The sequence below is a fragment of the Chiloscyllium plagiosum genome, chromosome 4, assembly GCF_004010195.1.
Source record: "Chiloscyllium plagiosum isolate BGI_BamShark_2017 chromosome 4, ASM401019v2, whole genome shotgun sequence".
NCBI classification, from domain to species: Eukaryota; Metazoa; Chordata; class Chondrichthyes; order Orectolobiformes; family Hemiscylliidae; genus Chiloscyllium; species Chiloscyllium plagiosum.
In genome coordinates this window covers 67,095,346-67,120,336 of record NC_057713.1, presented here as the reverse complement: position 1 = coordinate 67,120,336, position 24,991 = coordinate 67,095,346, and the positions used below count along the sequence as shown (strand labels likewise).

At 39.9% G+C, this 24,991-nt stretch overlaps 1 protein-coding gene across 12 annotated transcripts in view; it reads right to left on the bottom strand.

Annotated features, from left to right (window-relative positions):
• Positions 1 to 24,991, bottom strand: part of LOC122549101 (lipoxygenase homology domain-containing protein 1-like) — a 344,896-nt gene that overhangs the window by 144,141 nt on the left and 175,764 nt on the right. For all 12 annotated transcript variants that reach the window (XM_043688351.1, XM_043688353.1, XM_043688355.1 and 9 more), the window contains 4 exons: positions 22,537 to 22,713; positions 17,298 to 17,510; positions 15,639 to 15,816; positions 6,167 to 6,259 (listed from right to left, as the gene is read on the bottom strand). In XM_043688351.1, the coding sequence (XP_043544286.1) occupies positions 6,167 to 6,259; positions 15,639 to 15,816; positions 17,298 to 17,510; positions 22,537 to 22,713 (661 nt within the window). The remainder of the gene's footprint in view (positions 1 to 6,166; positions 6,260 to 15,638; positions 15,817 to 17,297; positions 17,511 to 22,536; positions 22,714 to 24,991) is intronic.

The following is a 24,991-nucleotide window of genomic DNA, read 5'->3' as shown; positions in this document are numbered from 1 at the left end:
CACAGAATACAGTCTTTGCATTATAAAAGCCACAATCATTAAACTTAAAGCAATCTGCAAAGATTTTTGAAAAATCTGTGTCAAAAGTATGCAATATTCCATGGGAATGGTTTAACCGTAATCAGCAGTGCTGATGTTGTGGATACATCCACACAATTCTTCCCTCCCACACTCTCACTATCCAACTACATTTGAGACATTGTTAGGAAGAAGAGAGAAAAAGGTATAACAGCATGCAGACAGTTATGCCATCTTGAATCAGAACAAAGCAAAGGAGTTTGAGATTTTCACATAAACATATGGGTACATCAAAAGGTGTTTTGCCATTGTGTTCAACATAGGTCACACGTTGCTGAAATGAATATTGGAATAATGGCCAAGTCATGTGAAAAAAGAATTTAGCATAGCCAAACTCAATATCATCTACTATCCGTCACACAGCATCTACAAAAGATTTATCATCAGACAACCACACATCCATTACACATGATATATTTCCATCAGTGACAAAAAAGCACACAAACATCTTGATGCATTGCTACATTATGATATTATGATAACTGCATAAGAATTAAGTCTGGTTACGATCTGAACATAGAGATACAGTTATGTATTTACATCCTTGTACATGTCATCAAGAAAGCGCTCATGATCATTAAAGGAAAAGGAGGGGTGCTGTATTATGGTAGAATCCTGTCCAGACAGGCCACACCTTTAAGATAATCACATGACACTATGATCTGTGACATGATATTTCAATATAAAAGGTACCCACTTCATTTACAGTCATTATGAAGTCAATGTGTGTGTAATGTATACTAATATCAGTAAGCAGAGAATCTAGACTGTGTGATATTGTAGTGATATTGTAATGTTGTAAATAGGTAGAATTGTGAATAAAGAATTAAGACATATGATTTAATCAAACAAGATAAATATATAGTATATATCATAATCCACATATTCAATGCATTTTCATTTCAGGACTGAAATTAACTGTGACATCAATGTATTCGGGAAAATTTTGTCAAAGGCCAAAAATAACTGGTTTTCTCCTGACCACTTGGTGGTGGTGGATAGTGGCTCTTCAATAAAATCAAGAAGATTTATTTTTTTCTCCTGATCAACTTCATTACTTTACCAGGCACCAATAGGAGAAAGAATTAAAAACAACAAATGTTGGAAATACTCAGCAGTATTAGCAGAGCTTGTTAAATGAAAACAGTTTGTTTTCAAGTTGAATGTACTTTCATAAGAATTCCTTTACAAGAATTATGAATATTGGAAATAAAGGTCTGTTTTGTAGAAGATGACTCTGGGCCAAAGAAATGGCCACAGAGACAAATATCACCAAAGAAGAGATTATTGTTCTGCTAGGCTTAAATACATTGAGATGCGGGTGTAAGAAAAAATGCTGAGTCCTTTGCAAATGACAGATGCTTCAGCATCAGAAAGGAAAAGGTCAAAAGAAGAATGATGCACACATGATAAGGAATGCAAGAAAAAGAAAGTGAAAGGGAAGAATGGTCTGGAAGGGCATGGTTAGTTGCAGCTAGTGATGCGTAACTAACCCTGAATCATTGATGCTGTGACAGCAGTAACTCATGCTGTGCTGAATCACTAGGAATCACCTCTAATCATGGATAAATCCAAATAAAATAATATGAAGCAAGAGACAGTTGCTAAGAAAGGAACTATCACTGTTAAAGTGTTCTTTTGTACATATATTTGATCAACCATGAAAAACGAAATAGAAAATTGTGAAGATAAATACAGTAGAAGGAAGAAGTGGAAATCTCAACAGAGAGAGATGAAGAGGTTTTTCACAGTGGGCATTCCTGGATGAAAAGTGGCAGTAAATTGAACTAATGTAATATCAAACTCTGTTCAGATCATATGAATGTGGAAAAAAATGAAATGCTAGAAAATGCTAAGGTGCCATCATCTGTGGAGGTAATGCATCAGATCAATAACACCTCATCAGAGCTTTAAATGTGAGATGAATGAGTTTTTATTTCCCAGTCTTATTCTGCCCTTTTTCTTTGAACAAGGATAATGTTACCTCACTTTCAATTTAATGGCATCACCCCAACAAGATTATCATTATTCCTGCTAATGTATTAACAGAGATGGAATCTATCCATGATATTAAGACAAATCTATGGGTAATTGTTCAGTTTGAACAAGCAAACTTAAAATTTCAGTCTTGTTGGTGTTAATAGAAATTTTTTTTAGATTAGATTACTTACAGTGTGAAAACAGGCCCTTTGGCCCAACAAGTCCACACTGACCCGCCGAAGCGCACCCACGCAGACCCATTCCCCTACAATTACCCCTGCACCTAACACTACGGGCAATTTAGCATGGCCAATTCACCTAACCTGCACATTTTTGGACTGTGGGAAGAAACCGGAGCACCCGGAGGAAACCCATGCAGACACGGGGAGAATGTGCAAACTCCACACAGTCAGTTGTCTGAGGTGGGAATTGAACCTGGGTCTCTGGTGCTGTGAGGCAGCAGTGCTAACTACTGTGCCACCGTGCTGCCCACGCTCATGAAAAAGAAACTGCTGAGGCCAGGTTATATAAAAATTTCAAAATTGGAATTGATAGATTTGGTTATGAAAGTCTATTGAAACTTACAGAACCAGAGGAAGGAGATGTTGTCACCAAACAGATCCATCATGATCGAAGTGAACACACTTAAGCAGGCTTGATGGGCTGAGTAGTCTATCCTGCTCCCACATTCCTATGATACTCAAGCCCAAGTCACCATGTTGCTCTCATCACAGTTCTCCATTTTCTCCAATCAATACTCTAAATAAACTTTTGATACATGCTTTGTTCTACAGTCAATAAACAAACTAATGTATAAGAATAACCATTATCTGGAAACTGCAAACAATACCACTTTAGAATTGTCTGGTTTGATTTTTTTTTAAATTTACTTCAGGGAAGTGGACATTGCTGGCTGGCCAGCAATTATTGCACATCCCCAGTTGCCCTTCAGAAAGTGGTGGCCTTCTTGAGCCACTGTCCACCTGCTGTGCATTAACCCACAATGCCATTAGGAAGGGCAATTTCAGGATTTTGATCCAGCAGTGAAGGAATGCTGATATATTTTCAAGTCAGTGTGATGAGTGGCTTGGAGAGAAATGTAAAAATGATGGTGTTCCCATGGATCTGCTGCCCTTGTCCTTCTGGATGGAAGTGATCATGGGTTTAGAAGGTGCTGTCTGAAGACCTTTGGTGAATTTCTGCAGTGCATTGAGTAGATAGTACACACTGCTGCTACTGAGTTTTGGTGGTGGAGGGAATGGATGCAGTGCCAATCAAGCGGGCTCCTTTGTTCTGGATGGTGCCAAGCTTCTTACGTGTTTTTGGGACTGCAATCATCCAAGCAAGTGGAGAATAATCAATCACATTCCTGACTTGTACCTTGCAGATGGTGGACAGGCTCTGAGGAGTCAGGACGTGAGCTATTCACCGCAGTATTCCTACCTCTGACTTGCTTTTGTAGCCACTGTGTTTACGTGGTGGGTCCAGTATGATTTAATGTTATATTCTCATTATTGACAAAACAAAGAACATTATTTCTTAGTAGACTTTGAAATGCACTTTAAAACTTTCCAGCCGAAGGACTTCAAGCAACTTCACATCGTTTTCTTGGTTCCAACTCTTGCTGAAGGCTAGATTAGGATTACAGAGGGATAATTACTAGGGCAACAGTCACTCATGAACCATGAAATAAATAAAGGAACGAGACTTAAAATCTTGGATTTTCAGATTAATGCTTAGTGAAAAGCACAATGAGTTAAAGTATGAGCAGAAAAGGAAGAACAATGTATAAGGAGCCAGGACAATAAAAGCAAAATTACAAAAGTGGACTAATTGGATAGTGTAATGAGGAACAGGTCATTCATAATGAAATGCCAATAGCACAAAGGCATTAGTTGTAATTGCTTACTGTTCAAACTACATTGAAAAATAAGATATGGTAGACTGACTGTATTGTTCAAGGACATGTATTTTTCATTGCCAGCAAAATGAATAAGGAAAAATAACAAAGGAAGAGCTAAGACAGCTGCTTTGCTACATTATGAGAAATGAAGAAAAAAAGAGCAAGCCTATTATACCAGCAAAGTTAAGTTATACATTATGATAAACTGTAAATGATTTTCAGGAGACCCTGCAGATTTCAAATAAGATGACAAAGAACTAACTTCTTTGACTTGTACAGAACGGTCTGGTGATCCTTAATGATGAGTTTTGCTTCATGATAGTTTTGTTATGTGGAGAGACAGTTATATTCCAATGCAAATAAAATTATATAGACCATTTACAAAGTATTCTAGAGTCTTGCTTGATTTTTGACTTGTTGATTAGGTTCACTTGTAAGAAAAAAGCAATCCCCTTTGTTTGTTGTAACAAGATTAATCTCAAAATTATCTCTTCTCTCTCAGACACAGAAGGAACTTATGTTTTAAAAAGAGACAATTTAACCAGGATTTCTTCAATTCACAGGAAAGTGTATTCATTAATTCCTAAATGTAATACAAATACAACATATACATACAGATTGGAATAAAAGGTGAGCCCAAAAGAATCAAAGTTAAAAAAAAGGGGTTTTATCTTTGAATTGTTTGTGACGAGCAGCTAGTTGAATGGTACAGCTGTTGTAGTGGAAGTTACCAACAGGATTGACATCGGTAACTGAACAGACAATTTTTGAGATTTTTGGTTTTATCAGTTGATTTTTTTAAAAAATCTGTTATGTAGGACTCAGAGGGACGAAATCTTTACCTGAAACTTAGGGTATCTAGCGAGTAGTTTTTTGACTGTGACCTTCACTCCCATGCTATCAGTTGTACGTAGATTGGCACACAGCAGAATATTCAGTATTCTGATGCACACCAAGAGAGTGAAAACTAGCTTTAAACCTCTGTCTATGGATTCTTCAACATAAAAAAACACAAAATGTGCCTGAAGTTTGGGACGTTATTCACAGTGGGAGGCTTGCTATTGATCAGGGTGCTCATACGCCTTTATTACCTTTGTAGTCACAAGAAATGACATTACTGTCTGTTTGAACTTTCTTTGACATCTTTAGGTGTTTCATTCCATTGGCCCCACACAGAATGTTTTATGCCTGCAGTTATTGAAATCAAGGGATTACAGAGAGTGGTAAACTCAGCCCAGACAATCACAAAGGCTAACCTCCCATCTATAGAATCCATCTGCCAGGCCCGCTGTCAAGGAAAGGCTGCCAGCATTCTCAAAGATCCATCTCACCCGGGCAATGTTTTTCTACAACAGGGAGAAGGTACAGAAGCCCGAACGCACGTACTACTGGTTTTGAAACAGTTTCTATCCTGCTGTTGTTAGAATACTGAATGGACTCTCAAACCTGTGTTTTTGTTTTTGCCGCTGTTTACCTATTATTTACTTATCTATGCTACTTAACTCTGTGATCTGTCTGCATTTCTCGCAAGACAAAGCTTTTCACTGTGCCTCCGTACACATGACAATAAATTCAATTAAATTCAATGTTCAGGGAGAGCATTGCCTGGTATGCTAGCTCCAAGGTGGCACCACTCACATCAATGATCATTGTACTGTGAAGTGATGATTTGTCTTCTCTACATATTCCTGGCAGATAGTTGAAAGTGAGGACTGCAGATGCTGGAGATTAGAGTGGTGCTGGAAAAGCACAGCAGATCAGGCAGCATTCTTGATGAAGGGCTTCTGCCTGAAGCGTCGATTTACCTACTACTCAGATGCTGCTTGACCTGTTGTGCTTTTTCAACACCACTCTAATCTTGCCCCATATTCCTGGCAGATGTTAGCTGAATGCATACAAATGTCCATAGCAAGCGATTTCCAGCATATATTACAGCAAAAATGTCTGTTTGCATGCTTCATGTCATTTGACACTCAATTGCCTTAGCAATTGCACTAAAGTACATAATTTCACATTATAACATAAAATAAAAGCAATATACCGCACATACTGGAAATCTGAAAAGACGTAGAGAAATGCAACAGATCTGGCAGTATATGTGGACAGCTCTAACCTTATGAGTTTCTCAAGCACTTTGCTGTTAATTCCATGAAAATCTGTATGTACTGAACAATTCTGATACTTTCTATATTATGTAATACTTACGATTGCGGAAACTTCTGTTTACTTTTGGCCTTTCCTTAATTTTTTCGAGCATGTTCGGTAAACTTACACTTTTTGAAAGATCCTTTTTTTTCACTGCAGAAGATATGAAATTTGGTGTGATAAGGTTATTTGATACAGTTGGCAATCTGTAGCTACCCCAAAACAATATTATAATAATTATTAAAATGTCCATTTCATCTTGTATTTTGGCTTGCTAGCTTGCTGCTAATTATTTTTTTTGAGAACAAACGTATTGGGATATTCACCTGGCCTTTGGTCATAATTGCTGATGTTAGAACAAAGAAGAACAAAGAACAATACAGCACAGGATCCTTCGGCCCTCCAAGCGTGTAAAGACACATTTTGCCTTTTCGTACTAGAACTGTCTTCACTTACAAGTTCCACATTGCTCCATTCCCTTCCTATTCATGTATTTGTCCAGGTGCTTCTTGAATGCTGCTTTTGTGTCTGCTTCCACCACCTCCTCCAGTAACACGTTCCAAGCACTCACCACCCTTTGTGTGAAAACCTTGCCTCACACATCTCTTTCAAACCTCACCCCCTGCACTTTGACCCTGTGTCCCCTAGTAATTGACCACTCCATCCTGGGAGAAAGTCTCATAATTTCTACTCTATCCATGTCATTCAATCTTACAAAACTCTACCAGGTTACCTCGCAACCTCTTATGTTCCAGTGAAAACAAACCCAGTCTATCCAACCTTTCTTCATAGCTAAAATCCCCCATACCAGGCAGCATCCTAGTAAACCTTTTCTATACCCTCTCCAAGGAATCCACATCCTTCTGGTAGTGCAGTGACCAGAACTGTACACAATATTCCAAATGTAGCCCAACTAAAGTTCTGATAAAGCTGCAGCATAACTTGTCTATCCCTATACTCAATGACCCTTAATGAAGGCAGGCATACCATAGGCCTTTTTTTATTACCTCATTTACTGGTGCTGCCACCTTCAATGACCTGTGGACCTGCACATTCATGATCCCTCTGCATTTCAATACTGCTGGGGGTTGTATAATTTCCCGTATAATTTCCACCTGTACGTGATCTTCCAAAATGCACCACCGCACATTTGTCCAGATTACACTCCCCATCTGCCATTTTTCTGCCCATGCTTCCAACTATCAATATCCTGCTGACAATCCTCTGACAATCCTCCTCACTATCCGCAACTCCACCAATCTTTGCAACATCTGCAAACTTACTGATTAGACCAGCTACATTTTCCTCCAAATCGTGTATGTAGATCACGAACAGCAGAAGTCCCAGCAAGGTGTGATGGCAGAAATGTAATGGCAGAAATCAGAAGGCTGGAAAGTGAAGAAATCATCAAACTACTCCAGGTTGTACAATGGGCAGCACTAGTCATACATATTGTGAAGCCTGACAGATCAGTTTGCCTTTGTAGGGATCTTAAACAATCAGTAAACCACGTTTCACAGCTGGGAATAAATATCTACTCCCTCGTGTAATAGATTTTCATGCAAAGCTGGTGGTGTGGGGGAGGGTGGCTGTCCTTCATGAAGCTGGACATGGCCATGCATACTTGCAATTGCTATTACATGAGGATTCCCAGAAGTATACTATAATAAACACCATAAGGGCTTTTACCAATATACAAGAGTGTCATTGGGATATCATCAGTTTGTGCAATATTTCAGTGGATGATGGAGAACATTTTACAAACTTGCCATTTATCTAGATGCTAATAACAGGGAAGACCAATAAGGAGCACTTGGAAGACTTGACTGAAACAGCATCAGAACACCAATGCCAAACCCAAGATTCCACTAAGTGAGACAGTTTACTTCAGTGAACAAAGTTTGGTGTAAGAACCATGGCAATGGCCCTACATGGGTAACAGGCATGGTTGATGTGAGGTCAGGCCTAGTGATATATAAAGTTTGGGTAGATATGACAGTCTTGACCAAGCACGTGGCTCATATGAAAGCTGAAAGCTCACAAACAGTGTGGGAGCAAAATGTGCCTGGCTCCTTGCCAGTCTTTCTGACAGTTCTAAAACTGACAAGTTCTTCCTCTCCTTCAAGCTTTGAAGATACCTTGGAATCTGGTGGACATAGCAGATGTTGCTGCTTTATTATCTTTGCCACCTGAAGGAGAGAATGAATTTCTTCCGAGTCGCGCTGGGCACAAAAGGCGAACTACTGTGTGTTACACACTTCCCATGTCAGAGGCAGAGTTGAAGGAACCTGGTCTGGTGCGAGATTTAATATTTAATTTCCACTTCACTTGCATTCAATGCTATGCATTCTTCAATAATGCAGGCTTTCACTTGTCAGGGTCATCTTATTAACGAGAATGTAGCACTTTTATGGATCAAATAAGTATTTATCACTGCTTAATAAAAATGCATTTTAGTCCAGTTTTTGCTTTTGAGAGAAATTTTATCGGCCTTCAAATTTTTGACTCAAACCAAATTTCCATACTTCTCGATTATTTAGTGGAAGATAATGAGGAGAAGTATAGGAAAGCCAGGCTAATTCTATTATAGGAGAGTAAAGTCCACCCATCAGCGTCAATCAAAGTGGACAGACATTGCTATGGTTCCACAAATGGTTCCACAGCCTTGTTTAAGGAGGCTGCACTTCAGCTTAGAAGTCCTGGTGCCACCTGCTGGAATCAGACTTCATGCTCACTTGCAATGTTCATACAATGCTGCATGATTGTCAATATCATCACACAATTTGAATATCAATGATCCTGCAGGCATGTGTTGCAAACCTCTCATGTTGGAGGACAGTGTTGCTCCCCAGTGAATGTAGTAAAGTGTAATAAACAAACTAGTTTTAGTAAATATAATGATCAGCAAACTATGTACAAGATTTCCAGCTGTCACTCACATCGAAGTATTTTCTCCTTCTGCAGAGCTCATCTGTTCTACACAATGGTGGACCCCACTGCCCCAGGACCTGGAAGGCACGTTGATCCAAGGACTGAGCTGAGTCCTTTCATTACTGGAAAATTTTGAGATAACTAGATTGTGAGAATTGTCACCTGCTATTGATGGATCTTTATGAAGCCTTTGGCCTAATGCCAATTCAGTGACTAGCCAATCAGAGCTATGGCCTCTGCTAGTGCCAATGCCTAGACCAGGGATTCTGCAAAACTGTCAGAGTGACAGCGGAGAAGGTGGAGTAAGGATCGCAGGTCAAATGGACATTCTTTGTGAGGCGTGCTCCTGGATTGTTGTGGGTTCCAAGCAACAGACATTTCCGGTCTGCAGAATTTCCTCAGCAGAGGTTACTTTGACATGGCCTATATGAGCATGAAGCAATGTGAACATCTCCTGAAGGTATCCGAGGGGAGAGGAGGTGAGGGTTTCCTCCCTGTCCTGTCTGCAGCACCGTTGTTCACTCTCCCTGCATAGAGGAGATGGGTTGTCACAATCCACCACATCCTGGTTGCAGACATCCTGGTCTTCCTGGGAAGGTACATACATCTCGAAGAGGACAGCACCAATGCCGTGGACCCCTTCACAATCTGCACCAGCAAATAGCATGTCAAGTTAACCCTGAAGGTGGAAGTCTGTGGGAACATCCTCCATCCACTCATCAGCTTTGCAATTGGAGCCATGGCCATCTGAACATGTGTGGTGGTCTAGAGTGTGCTGAACCTGCTGGAGATCAGCGCACATGGCGGAAGACTGCAACATGACCCTCTGCAGAAGCTACAAACAGAAGGGCCACCTGATTAAGGACTAGAGTCCAAGAGCTGCAACCTGTGTGGGGAAGCAGGCCACATACATAAGGCATGCCCAAGACCATTGGCGGGGGCGATGGAGGGGCAATGCAAAACCGCGCTCCTCCAAAGGGCAGTAAAGTACCGATGCCCAGCTACTCCTGGGAGGAGTGCAGAGCGAAGGTGAAGCAGAAACTGTTCCTTTGGGAGCATTGCTACTTCTCCATTGTGGGTAAATACCTGATCATCAGGTTTGAGTAGCTCTGGAAGTAGTCAGTATGTAATGTCCTTGAGACCCTGCGGGAAAAGGAGCAGGTGGATTCTGTTGCATGATTCCCTAAGCAGACTATCAAAGTCATTTAGCTGAATGCCTCATCATCAGAACTTTCTAACAAGTGCCAAGACATTGCTTGCATACTGGTGAGAAGGGCACCACCTTGTGAGATCCTTCATTTATGGCAAATCAGTTTTCACCACCACTCACTGCCCTCAAAGAGGCTGTGAGGGGGGTTGAGACTGTCATAGATCTCCTTCTGAAATGTGCCTTTGCAAACGAAGTCCGGAAAACAAAAAAAGTGGTTTTTGTTGAGGATCATCCTAAACAGCTCCATGACATAAGACTCAATGCTCTACGGGCTGTTCCCCAGCACCCAAACATCGACTGCGCTGAGAGGACCAGCAGCTTAGTGGAAGATGCTCTTTGGTCTGCCTGAAACTTGTTGGTCTTCCAGAAGAAGGAGTTGACCTCGGTGGGGATTGCAAACTGGCACATTTCAGGACTACATGCTGAGGGATGCACTAAAGTCTGGGACAGCTAGCGCCAAGAGGCAGTTGGAAAAGACCACTGTCTGAGGTGCTTCTGCTTAAGTTAAGTGGGGTCTGTTCAAATATTGGACCCTCCCAGTGCCTCAAATGTATGTAAATATATTCTGGCTCAAGTAAGAGATGCCTTTGGTTTGTATGAATAGAGCCAAACTCCAATGATTACTTGTTTCCTTGATATGCTACTGCACAGAACCAAACTGTAGTTGTGACTGGATATATATATAAGGATTTTCTTTGTCAATAAAGTAAAAGTTTAAGTTTTTTAAAAAACTTGTTGCCACCTGTTTCGCCAGGAGACTCTGGAGCATTTCGGTCTGAGTGGGCCAGAAATGTTGAGAGTCTTCTTGCCAGAGGTAACTTCACCATCCCTAGCTGGAGCTTCCAAGGGTTGGAGGGGGCAGGCATGATGCAAGTGGAGGGCCATGATATCTCAACAGTGTCCTGAATGGGGACTTTTGAAGGAGCTCCCCTTCACAGCCTAGTGCCTCCTGACACTGGCCTGCCTCTTTCAGAGGGGAAAGCACCTGGACTACAATCACAGCTCTCTATCCCATTCTCTCCCTGCCTTCTGTCCTAAGGAGCCATGCGTGGACTAATAGAGTACCAGTGTTGTCAACTCTCCTCATTAGCCCTTGAGGGTGTTAGACCTGCCTCTCTAGGCAGATGACAACCTGCCAAGTTCAAAAGATGGTCACAAGATCGGTTGCACTGCTGCAGTCTGGGTGATTACAGACATTGAAATGATGAACTTCCTACACCATTGTAGTGTCTGAGCAATGGCAGGCAGTGAATCATTGCTACATCATCTCAGTTTCTCAGTAAAGAGGGTCAGTGCCTCTTTTATGACTATTTGCCATTGCTGATCCCCTCTATGCAGCTGCACGTAGTCCCTCATAGCTGAGACCATGGTAGCTCAGCAGTAGCCTGGTCTCCAGCAATCCTGGAACTGCTACTGGCCTGAGACATTTCTCCCTCACCTGTGTGTGGAGTTGCATGTCTATATAACTCAGTAGACAATTTCACAGAGCCCAGCAAGATATTGTTGACTGTGAGGGTGTAAGAGGCAGTTAACAGTAATAGTCCATCCAATGGCTCCCTATGTCGAATACTGGAAGGTTGATGAACTCTCCTCTGTTCAAGGGGGAAAGTGGGTGAGTTTGTGGTCTATGACAAAAGAGGCAGAAGGTGTTGCAGCTGCTGCTTACTAGCCAGGTACCAACCATCGCTAATATCACCATGCAGGTGAGACAGCAACTGTTATTTACATGGGTGTCTGGACATGGATGTCTTTGCATACTCGTAGGAGCAGTCCCTTCCACCTTCTGCATCTTTTTCCTCAAATGGAGATTTTCTGCCATTGTTGACAGGGCCCGTAAGCCTATCTGACCCATTTCCTATGCTTCTGCACTCATCCCTTCTCTCCCTTCCCACAACACTGATGGGTTGCACCTTGTCCTTACTTGTCACTACAACAGCACCCACACTTGAGGAATGTCAGATCAGCCATGTCATATAATCCCTACAGTGCATAAAGAGGCTATTTGGCCCATCAAATCCATTTCAAACCATCAAAGAGCTACCCCACTCTACATAACCCCATACTTTATGTGGCCAACCTACTTAGCCTGCACATCTCTGGGCAATCCACGTAAACTACACATCTTCAGACTGTGGGAGGAAACTGGAACACCTCATGGAAACCCATGCAGACAAGGAGAGAAAGTGCAAACTCCACAGTCACCTAATGGTGGAATCGAACCTGTATTCCCTGGCGCTGTGAGGCAGCAGTGCTAATCACTGAGGCACCATGCCACCATGATTCTATTGATATGCTGAGCAGGCTTGAGGGGCCTAATGACTTAACTCCTGTTCCTATATCTTATGAGCTCACTGTATTATGATCATCTTTCTATGTGGTATCGTACATGACAAATAATGTCTTGATGCTCCAAAAAAAAAACAGAAACAGCTGGAGAAACTAAGCAGGTCCAGCAGCATTTGTGGAGTGAATTCCGATAACATTTTGATACTAATTACCTTTTTTCAGAGCTGGAGTACCTGTTGAGTTTCTCCAAGACTTTCCATTTTTGTTTTGGATTTCCAGCATCCGTAGTTCTTTGTTCCTTGGCTTATGCCTGACAAATTTATTTTGACCTCTTGCCTCCTATTCAAATCCCCTTGCAATAGAACCATAGAGATGTACAGAAGAGAAACAGACCCTTCAGTCCAGCTCATCCATGCCTACAAGATAGTCTAACCTAATCTAGTCCCATTTGCTAGCATTACCCCATATCCCTCTAATCATTTCCTATTCATATACCCATCCAGATCCCTTTTAAATGTTGTAATTGTACCAGCCTCCTAAATGATTTCACACTGTTAGCTTTCCTAAAAACTTATTGTACCCGCATATTAACCTTTTGTTAATCATGCACAAGGACACCATATCCTTCTGCAGCTCAGCGCTCTTCAATCTACCACCATGGAGATAATAAGCATTTTTTATTCTTCCTTTAAAAATGAACCTTTTCCAAAATGTACCCCATTTGCCAGATCTCTATCCATTCATTTAACCTTTTTTTAAGCCACCTTATGTCCTCTTCACAATTTACTTTTGACCTATCTTTCTGTCATCAATAAATTTAGTAACCATGTCTTCATCTAAGAAGCTTATATAAATTATAAAGACTTCAGGACTCTGCACTGATTCCTGAGACATATCACTCATTACATCTTGCCAACAAGAAAATTTATATCTAGTCTCTTTCCTGTTAGCTAGCCTATCCATGCCAATATCTTGCCCTCTATAGCTCAAGCCTTTATTTTTCACTATGACCTTTGATGTGGCTTCTTATCAAATGCCATCTGGAAATTTAGGTATAGTTCATCCATCAGTCCCACTTTGTCCATGACATTTTGCTTTCTCCAAGAACGCCAATAAATTAGCTTCCATTTCACTTTCAGAAAACCATGTTGACTCTGCCCAACTAATTTGAATTTTTCTAAGTAGGCTATTATAAATTAGCATATTTCATAATATCTTCCAACATCTTCCTTTTGACAGATGTTAAACCAACTGGCCTTTCATTTTCTACTCTGTCTCCCTCCCTTTTTGAATAAAGGAGTCACATTTGGTCTTTTCCAAATTAATGGTATTGCCCCTGTAACTAAGCAATTTTGGAAAATTAAAACTAACTGCAGGTTTTGCTTTTTCTTGTCACAGATAAACTGAATGTTGAGGGAACGGAAACCATCTCCAGAAACACCAGACTGCTCACATGGTGCCATGATGTAAGAATAAATGGTCCAGCCTATTGCAACTTGAACACAGAAAGGTGGCAAAGGTTACAAATCACATCTCTGCTTGGCTGTTCAAAATCTTATGAATTCTCCAACCCTCTTGCATTTATTAATTCCATAATGCGATGGTGAGGAGCTGTTGGGAGATGTTGAACCTTTCACCTGGAAATCCCTGAAAGTGCTTGCCCCGTCATCCAGACTACCCTCCACCACACCTCCTCCATTCCCTGCTCCATTGCTCTAAACTCTCCCCCCTTCAAAATATAATAAACATAAGGTACCCCTTGTCCCCAACCCACTAGTCCAAGCATCCAGTATATCTTCCTTAAACATTTCCGCCAACTCCAACTAGACCCCACCCACAAGAACATTTTCTCCTCCCCACCCCTCTCTACCTTCCTTAAGATTCCCTTCGCCAATCTTTGGTTCGCACCAACCGCCCATCCTCCTGAATCCCCGTTAACCTCCCCGCAACCATAAAAAATGCAAAACTTGCAGGCACATCATCTCCCTCACCTCCATCCAGGGCCCCAACACAGTCCTTCAGGTGAGACAGAGGTTCAGCTGCCCCTCTTCCAACCTAGTTTACTGTATCCAGTGCTCCCAATGTGGTCTTCTCTACATTGGTGAGACCAAACATAACCTAAGGGAACATGTTGCTGAGCACCTCAGCTGGGTCCATAAGGGCAAGTCTGACCTCCCGGTCACTGCTCATTTCAACTCCCTTTCCCGCCCTTCTTTAACATGCCCATCCTTGATATCCTCCATTGTCACAGTGAATCAGGCTGTAAATTGGAGGAGCAACATCTCATCTTCCACCTGAATAGCCCACAGCCTGGAGGACTCAACATTGAGTTCTCTAATTTCAAATAATCTTCCCACCCATTCCCTGACTCCCTTTCCAGGGCCGCCTCCTCCCTTCTAACCCTCCAACTGACCCTTCCCTCTAGTTACCAACTGGATTCATTCTTCCTATCGAGCAGATCATACCCACCACCTGTATTCACCTATCACTACCTTATCACTCTGCCCCTCTCCCCAACCATAACCCTTCCTATTCCCTCTATCTGCAGCTTCCCCTAACCCACCCCCATTCCTGAAGAAGGGTTATACCCAAAACATCGATTTCTTCTCCTGATGCTGCCTGGCTTACTCTGTTCTTCCAGCCTCCTGCTTGTCCATTCTGAAAAGAACTGGCAACATAGATGTTAAAAACTGCAGTAACCATCTTCAATGCCACTGCTATATGGTGTTCCCATATTCAAACATTTATCGCAAGTATTACCTAGTGCTTCACTAGCGTATGTTGCTATTTTCATTTTCGTCCCCTTTCCTTTGCAACACAAGCCTAAGGCAGAGAACCAGCCTTTTCAGAAATATTTCCTCATAAATCCTCCTTTTTTCCTTTCACAAAGTCAATGCATTAAGCACTTTGCTGAAGGAATGAAATCCAAAATACAAGTTCACTACTAGTATACTTAATAACCAATAGAGTTTCTCTTTTGCCACTGTGTTTGGTCCACATTATTAGTCGTTTTCTCCAGGGATATACAGAAACAAGGAAACAAATTATACTTTTCAAAATATCAATTTAAAATTACTACTTGAAATTATATTTTAAGTCACTTACTGTTGATAACCCGTGGGTAGAACATGACATTGCTTTCTCCAGTGTGTACGAATGGGATTGTGTGCCCATCAGAGAGAAGACCAAGATATATTCCTGGGCTTTCAACAGATTCTAAGCTTATAGTTGCATTTTCTAAATTTCTTCGTATCTTAAAGTGACAGTACTTATCTCCTGTGCCCTTTACAGAGAGAACGGAAAATCAGTAAACTACACGTCTTTTAATATTTTCTATTTTCCGAGTGATAGGATTTCGGCACTTTCAGTATTGTTAGTATTATTTATTTTTTCACATTCATTCATTTCAGAATCAAAGCTACCTTTCTTTAAATAACTAGTTTGCCTGAAGACTGAACAAAATAGAATAAGTGCTAATACATAAACTGTGTCGGTTTATGCCCGAAACGTCGATTCTCCTTCTCCTTTGATGCTGCCTGACCTGCTGCGCTTTTCCAGCAACACATTTTTAAGCTCTGATCTCCAGCATCTGCAGTCCTCACTTTCTCCCACTTTGTGAACTAGTTCCAAACAAGCAAGTGGCATGATTACAAAAGTGATTACAAAGGTGATAATTATTCCTTGCCACATATATGTGAACCTTTTGAACAACAATTTAGCTGCACAAGACAAGGCGATGAAATTAATTCATCATAGACTAGAGGTGAATGTTCTTTGGCCAATTGAATAAAATGGACAATCATGAATAAACAAACTGATCTACCTGATCTGAATTTCAAATGAAATTTTGCATTATTGCCCTTGACAGTTGGAGTGACCTAGTTTGTCCATAACTCTCACAGTTTTGAGATGCAATATATGGCATACAAGAAGCAAATTATTTAATCTGAAGTCTAGTGTTTTCATAAATAGTGCATAAAATAATTTAATATTAACATATTAAGTACACAGCAAATTTACTGATCTTTCCAACATATTCTTGACATCAAATTCCAAGGGTGTTGTGCAAATTTTATCATTTAGATTGGGTCTTACAAATGCTAGGGCCAGTCCTGCAGTATTTGGCATAAAAACGTATTCTGCTCAGTGGGGTAGACTTGAGGCATATTCAATGTAGTCTTTGTTTAAAGGGGTGGGCCCTAAATCACCCTTTTTCTGCTTTGCTAATATGCAGGCCATTGAATTTAACACCTATTCCATGCCTGTAAAAGAAAGAACCATTCTAATTGGGGTGGGCGGTCAAGCTGGCCCAAAAAGGTTATTCCTTATTCAGAGCTGGAGCCCGGTTAGCGGAAGGAACGTCTAGGCCAGGAACTCTTTCAGCATTTATCCATGTTCTGCTAGGTATATAATAAGTTCACAATATTTTGGTTTCGCAACAGATGTGCCACTGAGAGGGCCAGGCATGATTCTACTATGGTCACCCAAACATAAGTAATAAATGGAAGAAAGCCCATTTTAATAAATAATAAAGAATAACAGAAGGCACTAGAAAAACACACAGGTCAGTCAGTACCTGCAGAGTGAAGATCAGAGGTAATGTCTCAATATTTTCTTCGGAGTTCCAAAGAAGGGCTTTTTTATTACTAATACCATAAACACATGCAAAAACTACAAGCAACCCTTTTGCATGATAAAAAATAAATCAAAAAACTATGTCTTTTAAATGTATGTACTGATAAAAATGTTAAAAGAAACGCTTACCATTCCATCACATTTGCCATTTTTGATTTGTATGAATCTTTGTGGATTCTGGACGCTTGCAAACATGTAAATCTTTGGACTGACTTCATGCATCCGCAAATAGGAAATTTGAGATTGTTTCCCTGTTCCCAGGCAAGTTCCATCAGAAGTAATGCACAGACTCTGATAAAGACTAGTATTCAGCAAAACAACTGTATCGTTTTCAAATGCATCCTTGAAACGAATAAAAGTAGGAGTAAGCAGTGAAAGTTGAAAACGTAGCAGTTAAGTCCCAACTAGAAGCAATTAATAAATCTCAAGATGTAAACAAGTCTATTCAATTGAGTTGTAATATCGAAAGGATTTTGCTGTAGAGTTAGTGATTTGACTAATAGGACTGTGTGCTGATATCTATTAATTTGGCTGAAAAATTGCCCTTGCCCTTTCAAAGTAAATAAAGGTTTAATTATATGAAAAGTCTTAATGCTAAATAATCTAGTAGTTAGGTTAACTTTGATAATTTCTGATTTATTCAGATTTTCTACACATTGGAGTTTTGAAGAACAAAACAATGTAAATGTTTGTAATTTTTTTTCTTTTATCCTTCAATGCTTAGTTCCCTCTATTTTGAAATAAGTTATATATGTATATAAATTTCTATAAATGATTTGACTTTGAATTAAAAATTTATGGTATGACTTGCTTGTGAATTTGTGCTGCTCACCAACAACTTTACAGTATGGTGAAAGTGAGGACTGCAGATGCTGGAGATTAGAGTCGAGAGTGTGGTGCTCGAAAAATGCAACAGGTCAGGCAGCATCCGAGGAGCAGGAAAAATCAATGTTTTAGGCAAAAGCCCTTCATCAGGAATCTTTTCAGTATGACTGGTTAATACACTTGTTTGTATGATGCACTTTGGTTCTGTTAGATAGTGGCACATTGTTCTAGCATTCGGATTACAAAATAGGTTCCAAATCAAAAACCTCAGTTGATCAAATGCAGGAAATGTCCACTGAGTTGTTTGCCACTTAGAGCAAAATTTGATAGTTATGTGATATTAGTTTGTTTACTGTTCAACAAAAAAATCCCCAAATGTATTTCAGCTATTTTATTCTTAGCAGATACTTCCTCTCTTCCTGAATTTAGTTGCAAGTTTCCACACAGAATGTAATTTGAAGTTTATGAAAGCGCATCACCATACAAGTCTGAATCATGTCACAGGCTGTTTTGGTTTTGCAGCCCTGCATCTCAATATGTCAGAGTTTTCAGCCATCTGGTTAGTGGGAGTCTTTTCCCATTGATACTGAACAGAGAATTGTAGTGCAATTTGTCATTCCTGTATATAGTGAGTATCCCCATTGTTAAATATTAAATACATTCACATTTTCTGATTATAATTTTATTTGCTACTTTTCAGTTTGTAGTTAGAAGAAGGATCTCCTTTTATCCTTTACTTTCCATCATAATACTTCACTAGTCTTTTATCTCCTTCTATCATTCATACATTGGGAACAACAAAGGAGTGGGGATAAAACAAGGATAAGATAGTAGACATGTGGATGAATTTTCTTTTAATTTCTTTCTAAATTAGAAATATGTAACCTAGTGCACGTTTAAATCAACAAACGTACCCCAAGCATTCCGTCAACGCTTTGCATTCATAACAATATCCATTATTATCAGAAGAATATATCAGTATATATTTACAGAAGGTACTAATTATCATCTATCCAGTTTAATATATGGATAGCTTTCATGTTCGTAAGCATTTCCTTCACATATCTAGCACTGATTTTTTCCTCTTAAATTTTTACATTCAATCCAGTTGCTGACTGATTTCTCTAGCTCTGATCAGAACTCATGGATGCATTTTGACGCACCTGGAGGTGGAAGTGGGGGAACTGGGAAATTAACAGTTATCACTTTGTGATGGTTTTTTGATGAACTTCTGCCAACATGGAAATTTGACATGGGAAGGCAAATTATTCACATCAGAAGCAAAAAGAAGGCAGATTGTTACCTGAATGGCTGGAAACTGGAAGAGGGGGATGTGCAGCAGGACCTGGGTATCCTTGTGCACAAGTCACTGAAGATAAGCATGCAGGTGCAGCAGGCGGTAGAGAACGCAAATGGTATGTTGGCCTTCAGTGAGAGAGGTTTCGAATATAGGAGCAGGGATGTGTTGTTGCAGTTATACAGGGCCTTTTGTGAGGCCACACCTAGAATATTGTGTGCAGTTTTAGTCTCCTTTTCTGAGAAAGGATGCTCTTGCTCTCGAGGGAGTGCAGCAAAGATTAACCAAGCGAAGATTAACCAGGGATGGCAGAAGAGATTAACCAGGTTAGATTTGTTTTCACTGGAGTTCAGACAAAAGTTGGGGGGTGGTGAGGGGGTGTGATCTCATAGAGACTTATAAAATTCTAACAGGACTAGACACGGTACATGCAGGGAGGATGTTCCTGATGGTGGGTGTGTCCAGAACCAGGGGTCACAGTCTGAGGATTTGGGGTAGACATTTTAGGACAGAGATGAGGAGACATTTCTTCATCCAAAGAGTGGTGAGTCTGTGGAATTCATTAGCACAGGAAGTAGTTGATGCCAAAACATTGAATGTATTCATGAGGTGGCTAGATAAAGTACTTGGGGTGAATGGGATCAAAGGTATGGGGAGAAAGCAGGATTAGGTTATTGCATTCAACAATCAGGCATGATCATGATGAATGGTGGAGCAGGCTCGAAGGGCCGAATGGCCTCCTCCTGTTTCTATTTTCTTTGTTTCTATGTTTCTAAGGTGAGGCCAGGATTGGTCTACAGCATCATGCACGTGGATAAGATGATTATTGACACAATTGGGTCTTTTGATATATTTTGCTGTTGATGAAGCAACACATCAGCCAGCGTTTCTATACCGGAAACAAACAGGAAAGGTTGCACCTGAGATCAAATGATGCCCCTCAAAAGCTCATGGGCCCCAAAGGCTTCAGCCCTAATAACTTCAGATACATGTCTCTCTATTCTCAGGCCAGCTTCAGCGATATTTACTTCCCTCAGCCTCTGATTGGGTCAGCCTCATCCAGGATCCACATCCCAGAGTACTCAATGAGATCATGAGCACGGAGGCCACCTCCAGGAAGATTGCACATTCAGACGAGGTCTTTGGGACCTTAATTTTGTTCTGACCGTTGGCTCACAAGTCCCATGGGAAAATGTCAACCTTTCCAGATGCAAAATATCTGCTTTTTTTGTATGATATACAAATTGAACAAGTATTTGGACTGCAGATACCAAAATGAGAGAACAAAAGATGGCAATCGGGATAATTTTCAAAATACCAAAGGCCTGACAGAATGTCTTAATGTAGCAGTTCTAGCACTTATTACAAATACCATGAGTACTGAAGGAGGTTACTGGAATCGAAACATTAACTCTGTTTTCTTTCCACAGATGCTACCAGAATTGCTTCATTTCTTCAGCAATTTCTGCTTTTGTTTCAATGAGTTTTTGTCTAGCCTTTTATCATTATAACTTTATCTGTAATTTTTCCAGATAGGTCCCAGGATATTTAATGGATTAATGTTACATACTAGGTTAAATCAATTCAGCAAAATTAAAATTTAAAATCTGTTCACTGACATTCTGCAATGAAATATGTTTTCATTCCATTTACAAATATATAACTACAGCTATTAATGTAGACTCCGATACTTAAACCATGTTACATCAAAATGAAATTCAAAATGAAAAACTGGTATTAAAATACAGAGGAAGTCATTCCACATTCATTACGCTGTGAGTGAAATCACTTAATTCTTCCTGTACTATTAATGCAGTAAAGATTCTAACCTCCTAATAAAAATCAAAATTAGAAGCCAAGTATCAGTAGTACTTGTTTGTTAGATTATATAGCTAGCGATTAATCCTGTTGACGAAGGAATTATTTATACAGTTGCAAATAGGCATCATCAGTGAAGGTTGCTCTTGAATAACACTGCAAAGGATATAGCTACTGTGGCTCCATATCAATTTATTAATAGGAATTCTCTATAATTAATGGTGCAAATTATCAAGCTTATGATTTTTTTCTTTGAAATATAAAGTATTCACTTATGAAAGCCCAAAATGTTTCTATTGATAAAACATGTACTCTATAAAATGGTGAGATATCTGTAATAAACATTAAAAAGCAGTCTTTCAGACCGATGTACCTATCCTGTACCCAATTTTCCCTCAAAGCTAAGAGACTGCAAACTGAAAGATACCACGTTGTGCACAATTCAGCCTCCATAAACTACTGCATATATATAGCTGTGGGAAAAAAAATAAAGGGACTGCTAAATTAAATGTCCTGCACATTCCAAAAAACACTAAAAGGAACATTGCCTGTAACAGTGCTTGACTAGAACCATAATAAAAGATTATCGAGCCTTGCATTCTCCTTTATGGGTGGCACGGTGGCTCAGTGGTTAGCACTGTTGCCTCACAGCACCAGGGAGCCAGGTTTGCTGACCTGCTGTGCTGTTCCAGCAATAAAGTTTCAACTTTGATCTCCAGCATCTGCAGACCTCACTTTCTCCTCCAGGTTTAGGCAACTGTCTGTGTGGAGTTTGCACATTCTCCCTGTGTCTGCATGAGTTTCCTCCAGGAGCTCCAGTTTCCTTACACAATCCAAAGATGTGCAGGTTGGGTGAATTGGCCACGCTAAATTGCCCATAATGTTCAGGGTGTGTAGGTTAGATGCACTAGTCAGCGGTAAATGTAGAGTAATAGGGTAGGGAATGGGTCTGGGTGGGTTACTCTTCGGAGGGTTGGTGGGAACTTGTTGGGCCAAGTGGCCTGTTTCCACACTGTAGGGATTCTATGATTTAAAGCTCTGAAACAAACTTTTAATTGTTTAAAAGATGCAAAGGTCTTTAAGGTTGGAGCTACCCTATATTCCTCAATTATTTGTGTACTTTGCAGAAACGTATAAAAGCTTTACTTATTTATTATTATGATTTTCTTTCCCTTTCTGTTGAGTTTCATCTCATTTATTAAGCACTGTAAGAGTGCAAAATATATTCAACAACGATTTGCATATCAAATTATATTTATGACACCAAAGCACTATTTCAATACTTGCACAAAACTGTTCATTATAAATACATCGTTTACTTCAAATTACCGCTTCAGGTCATGAAATTATTTAATTATTCATTTATAATCTTCATTATATGCAACATTAATAACAACATTGCCAAAACGTTCTGATTTTCTCTAGTACCTTAACATGAACAATGAAATCTTTAATGATATCTGAATAGTCCTTAGATGATGCATTGGCAGGCCTTCCATTTAAGTTGAATGCAACTATTTGTCCTGGAATTTGAACAGACTCTAGTATTATAGAGTGATTGGTTTTAGGGTGAACTGTTAACTCACAAAAAGGTCCAGCTTTCTCCTGTAATAAAACATATTTAATCAGTATATTTTATCATCCTTATGAAGTACATTTCTAAAGTAGAATCTTAAACTTTATGCAATCTATGGCACAAAAATATGTGAAGTAAATGCCAATTTTTGTCTCTCAACTTCTGCTGATATACAATAGCGGTAACATTTGGTCATTTGCACATTCAAATTCAGCTTAATTAATTGAGCTTAGGGATTTCTTAAAACGTCATCATATAACAGGAAGTTAAGACTTATTGTTTATGACATTGAGGAAATGGATTAATTAATAAATTAATTTGTGAAAAAAACTGAATTTAATTTTTATATTTCAACCTAAAAATTGTCAGCTTTCAACACAAACAAGATGAATAAGTTTTGATTTTTTGGATAAAGATCTACATTAGTCTTTGTCAACATATTTTAATCTTCCCCTTCTCCCTAACCTCCAACAAAGTACAAAAAAAATGAACCTCTAAAACTTGCTCTGGTGTTTTCTTCCTTTTGGCTCAATAAGCAATAGTCCCCTCAAACCCCACCTATGTCTCTTTTACAGTTCATTATGTCTTCCCTAACATCATTTTGCTCAGGACAAATCAGTTCCCTCTTCCTTGACATCATTTTTCCACTGAACCAACATATTTAACAATATTTCTTACTCTAAGCACCCCATTTTCTCTCATTCTGTCACCCCAACATCTATTTCAAAATTTACATCGTTTATCTCCTTCAAAAAAATGCTAAAACTCTCTAATCTTGAAAACTAATGCCCCAACTTCAACCACCATCTTGACTCAATATCCAACAAATGTGTTCTAACTTCCAAAATCTCCATGTTTGAACATTTCTAATCATATTTAAGCTATACTAATTAAAATCACAATTGTTTCTACCTGGAATCATAGTCTACCTTCCCAACTTATGTTCCTCCATCTCTCTGCTACTTTTAACATGCTAAATCCTGCCATATCTCCAGTATTTCTCCTCCATTTCAGTTGCTTGAGTCTTAATCAAAATACTTCTAGTAATGGCTTTTCTTTCCACCACCACATCTCTGATGTGCTCCAGAGATTGATCCCCTGCCTTGTGCTCTTCCTCAGCTATAAGCTACCCTTTAGCAATAACATTCACTAACAAAGGGCCAGCTTCCAGAAGTAGACTGATGGTCCAACAAATGTCTCTGTGCTGTCAGACGTAATAGGATAGTTATACAGCTGGTGGCTACAAAATAAATGTGTTTGCAATGCAAAACATCAGTAAAAAGCATAAACAAGCCAAGAGAGTGTTTAGCTTTATTTTTTCCAGGAAAGCTTTCATATTTCAGTGCAGCTCAGTGCAAGCTAGAAAGTCAACAACTCGACACCTTTTGAACCCAATCTCAAATTCAACAACTTTAGGGCTTTCCTTCTCCCAAGTCCTTATCCCAAACCTTATCTTGTCATCACATGGTCTGCTATTACATTCTATCCATTGGTAGCCACTAATACTCCCAATTAGCAGCTACTCATTCTCCTAGGCTGACTAATATCCACTCCTTTGTCTGTACAACTATTCTTCACTCTCTTTGGGCTCTATCTCCATTTATCATTTACTCCTTGAAACTTCCCCTCACACTATCCTCTGCATAAAAAACAACTTTTTCCCTGGTTCTTTTAATGCTCTGAAGAAGGGGCATTGGGCCCAAAACTCGATTTCTCTCCACAGATAGAACATAGAACATAGAACAGTACAGCAGAGTACAAACCCTTCAGGCCACGATGTTGTGCCGACCACTGATCCTCATGTACGCACCCTCAAATTTCTGTGACCATATGTATGTCGAGGAGTCTCTTAAATGTCCCCAATGACCCTGCCTCCACAACTGCTGCTGGCAACGCATTCCATGCTCTCACAACTCTCTGTGTAAAGAACCCACCTCTGACATCCCCTCTATACTTTCCTCCAACCAGCTTAAAACTATGACACCTCGTGTTAGTCATTTCTGCCCTGAGAAATAGTCTCTGGCTATCGACTCTATCTATGCCTCTCATTACCTGGTATACCTCAATTAGGTCCCCTCTTCTCCTCCTTTCCTCCAATGAAAAAGGTCCGAGCTCAGTCAACCTCTCCTCATAAGATAAGCCCTCCAGTCCAGGCAGCATCCTGGTAAACCTCCTCTGAACCCTCTCCAAAGCATCCACATCTTTCCTATAATAGGGCGACCAGAACTGGACGCAACATTCCAATGCGGTCTAACAAAAGTTTTATAGAGCTGCAACAAGATCTCACGACTCTTAAACTCAATCCCC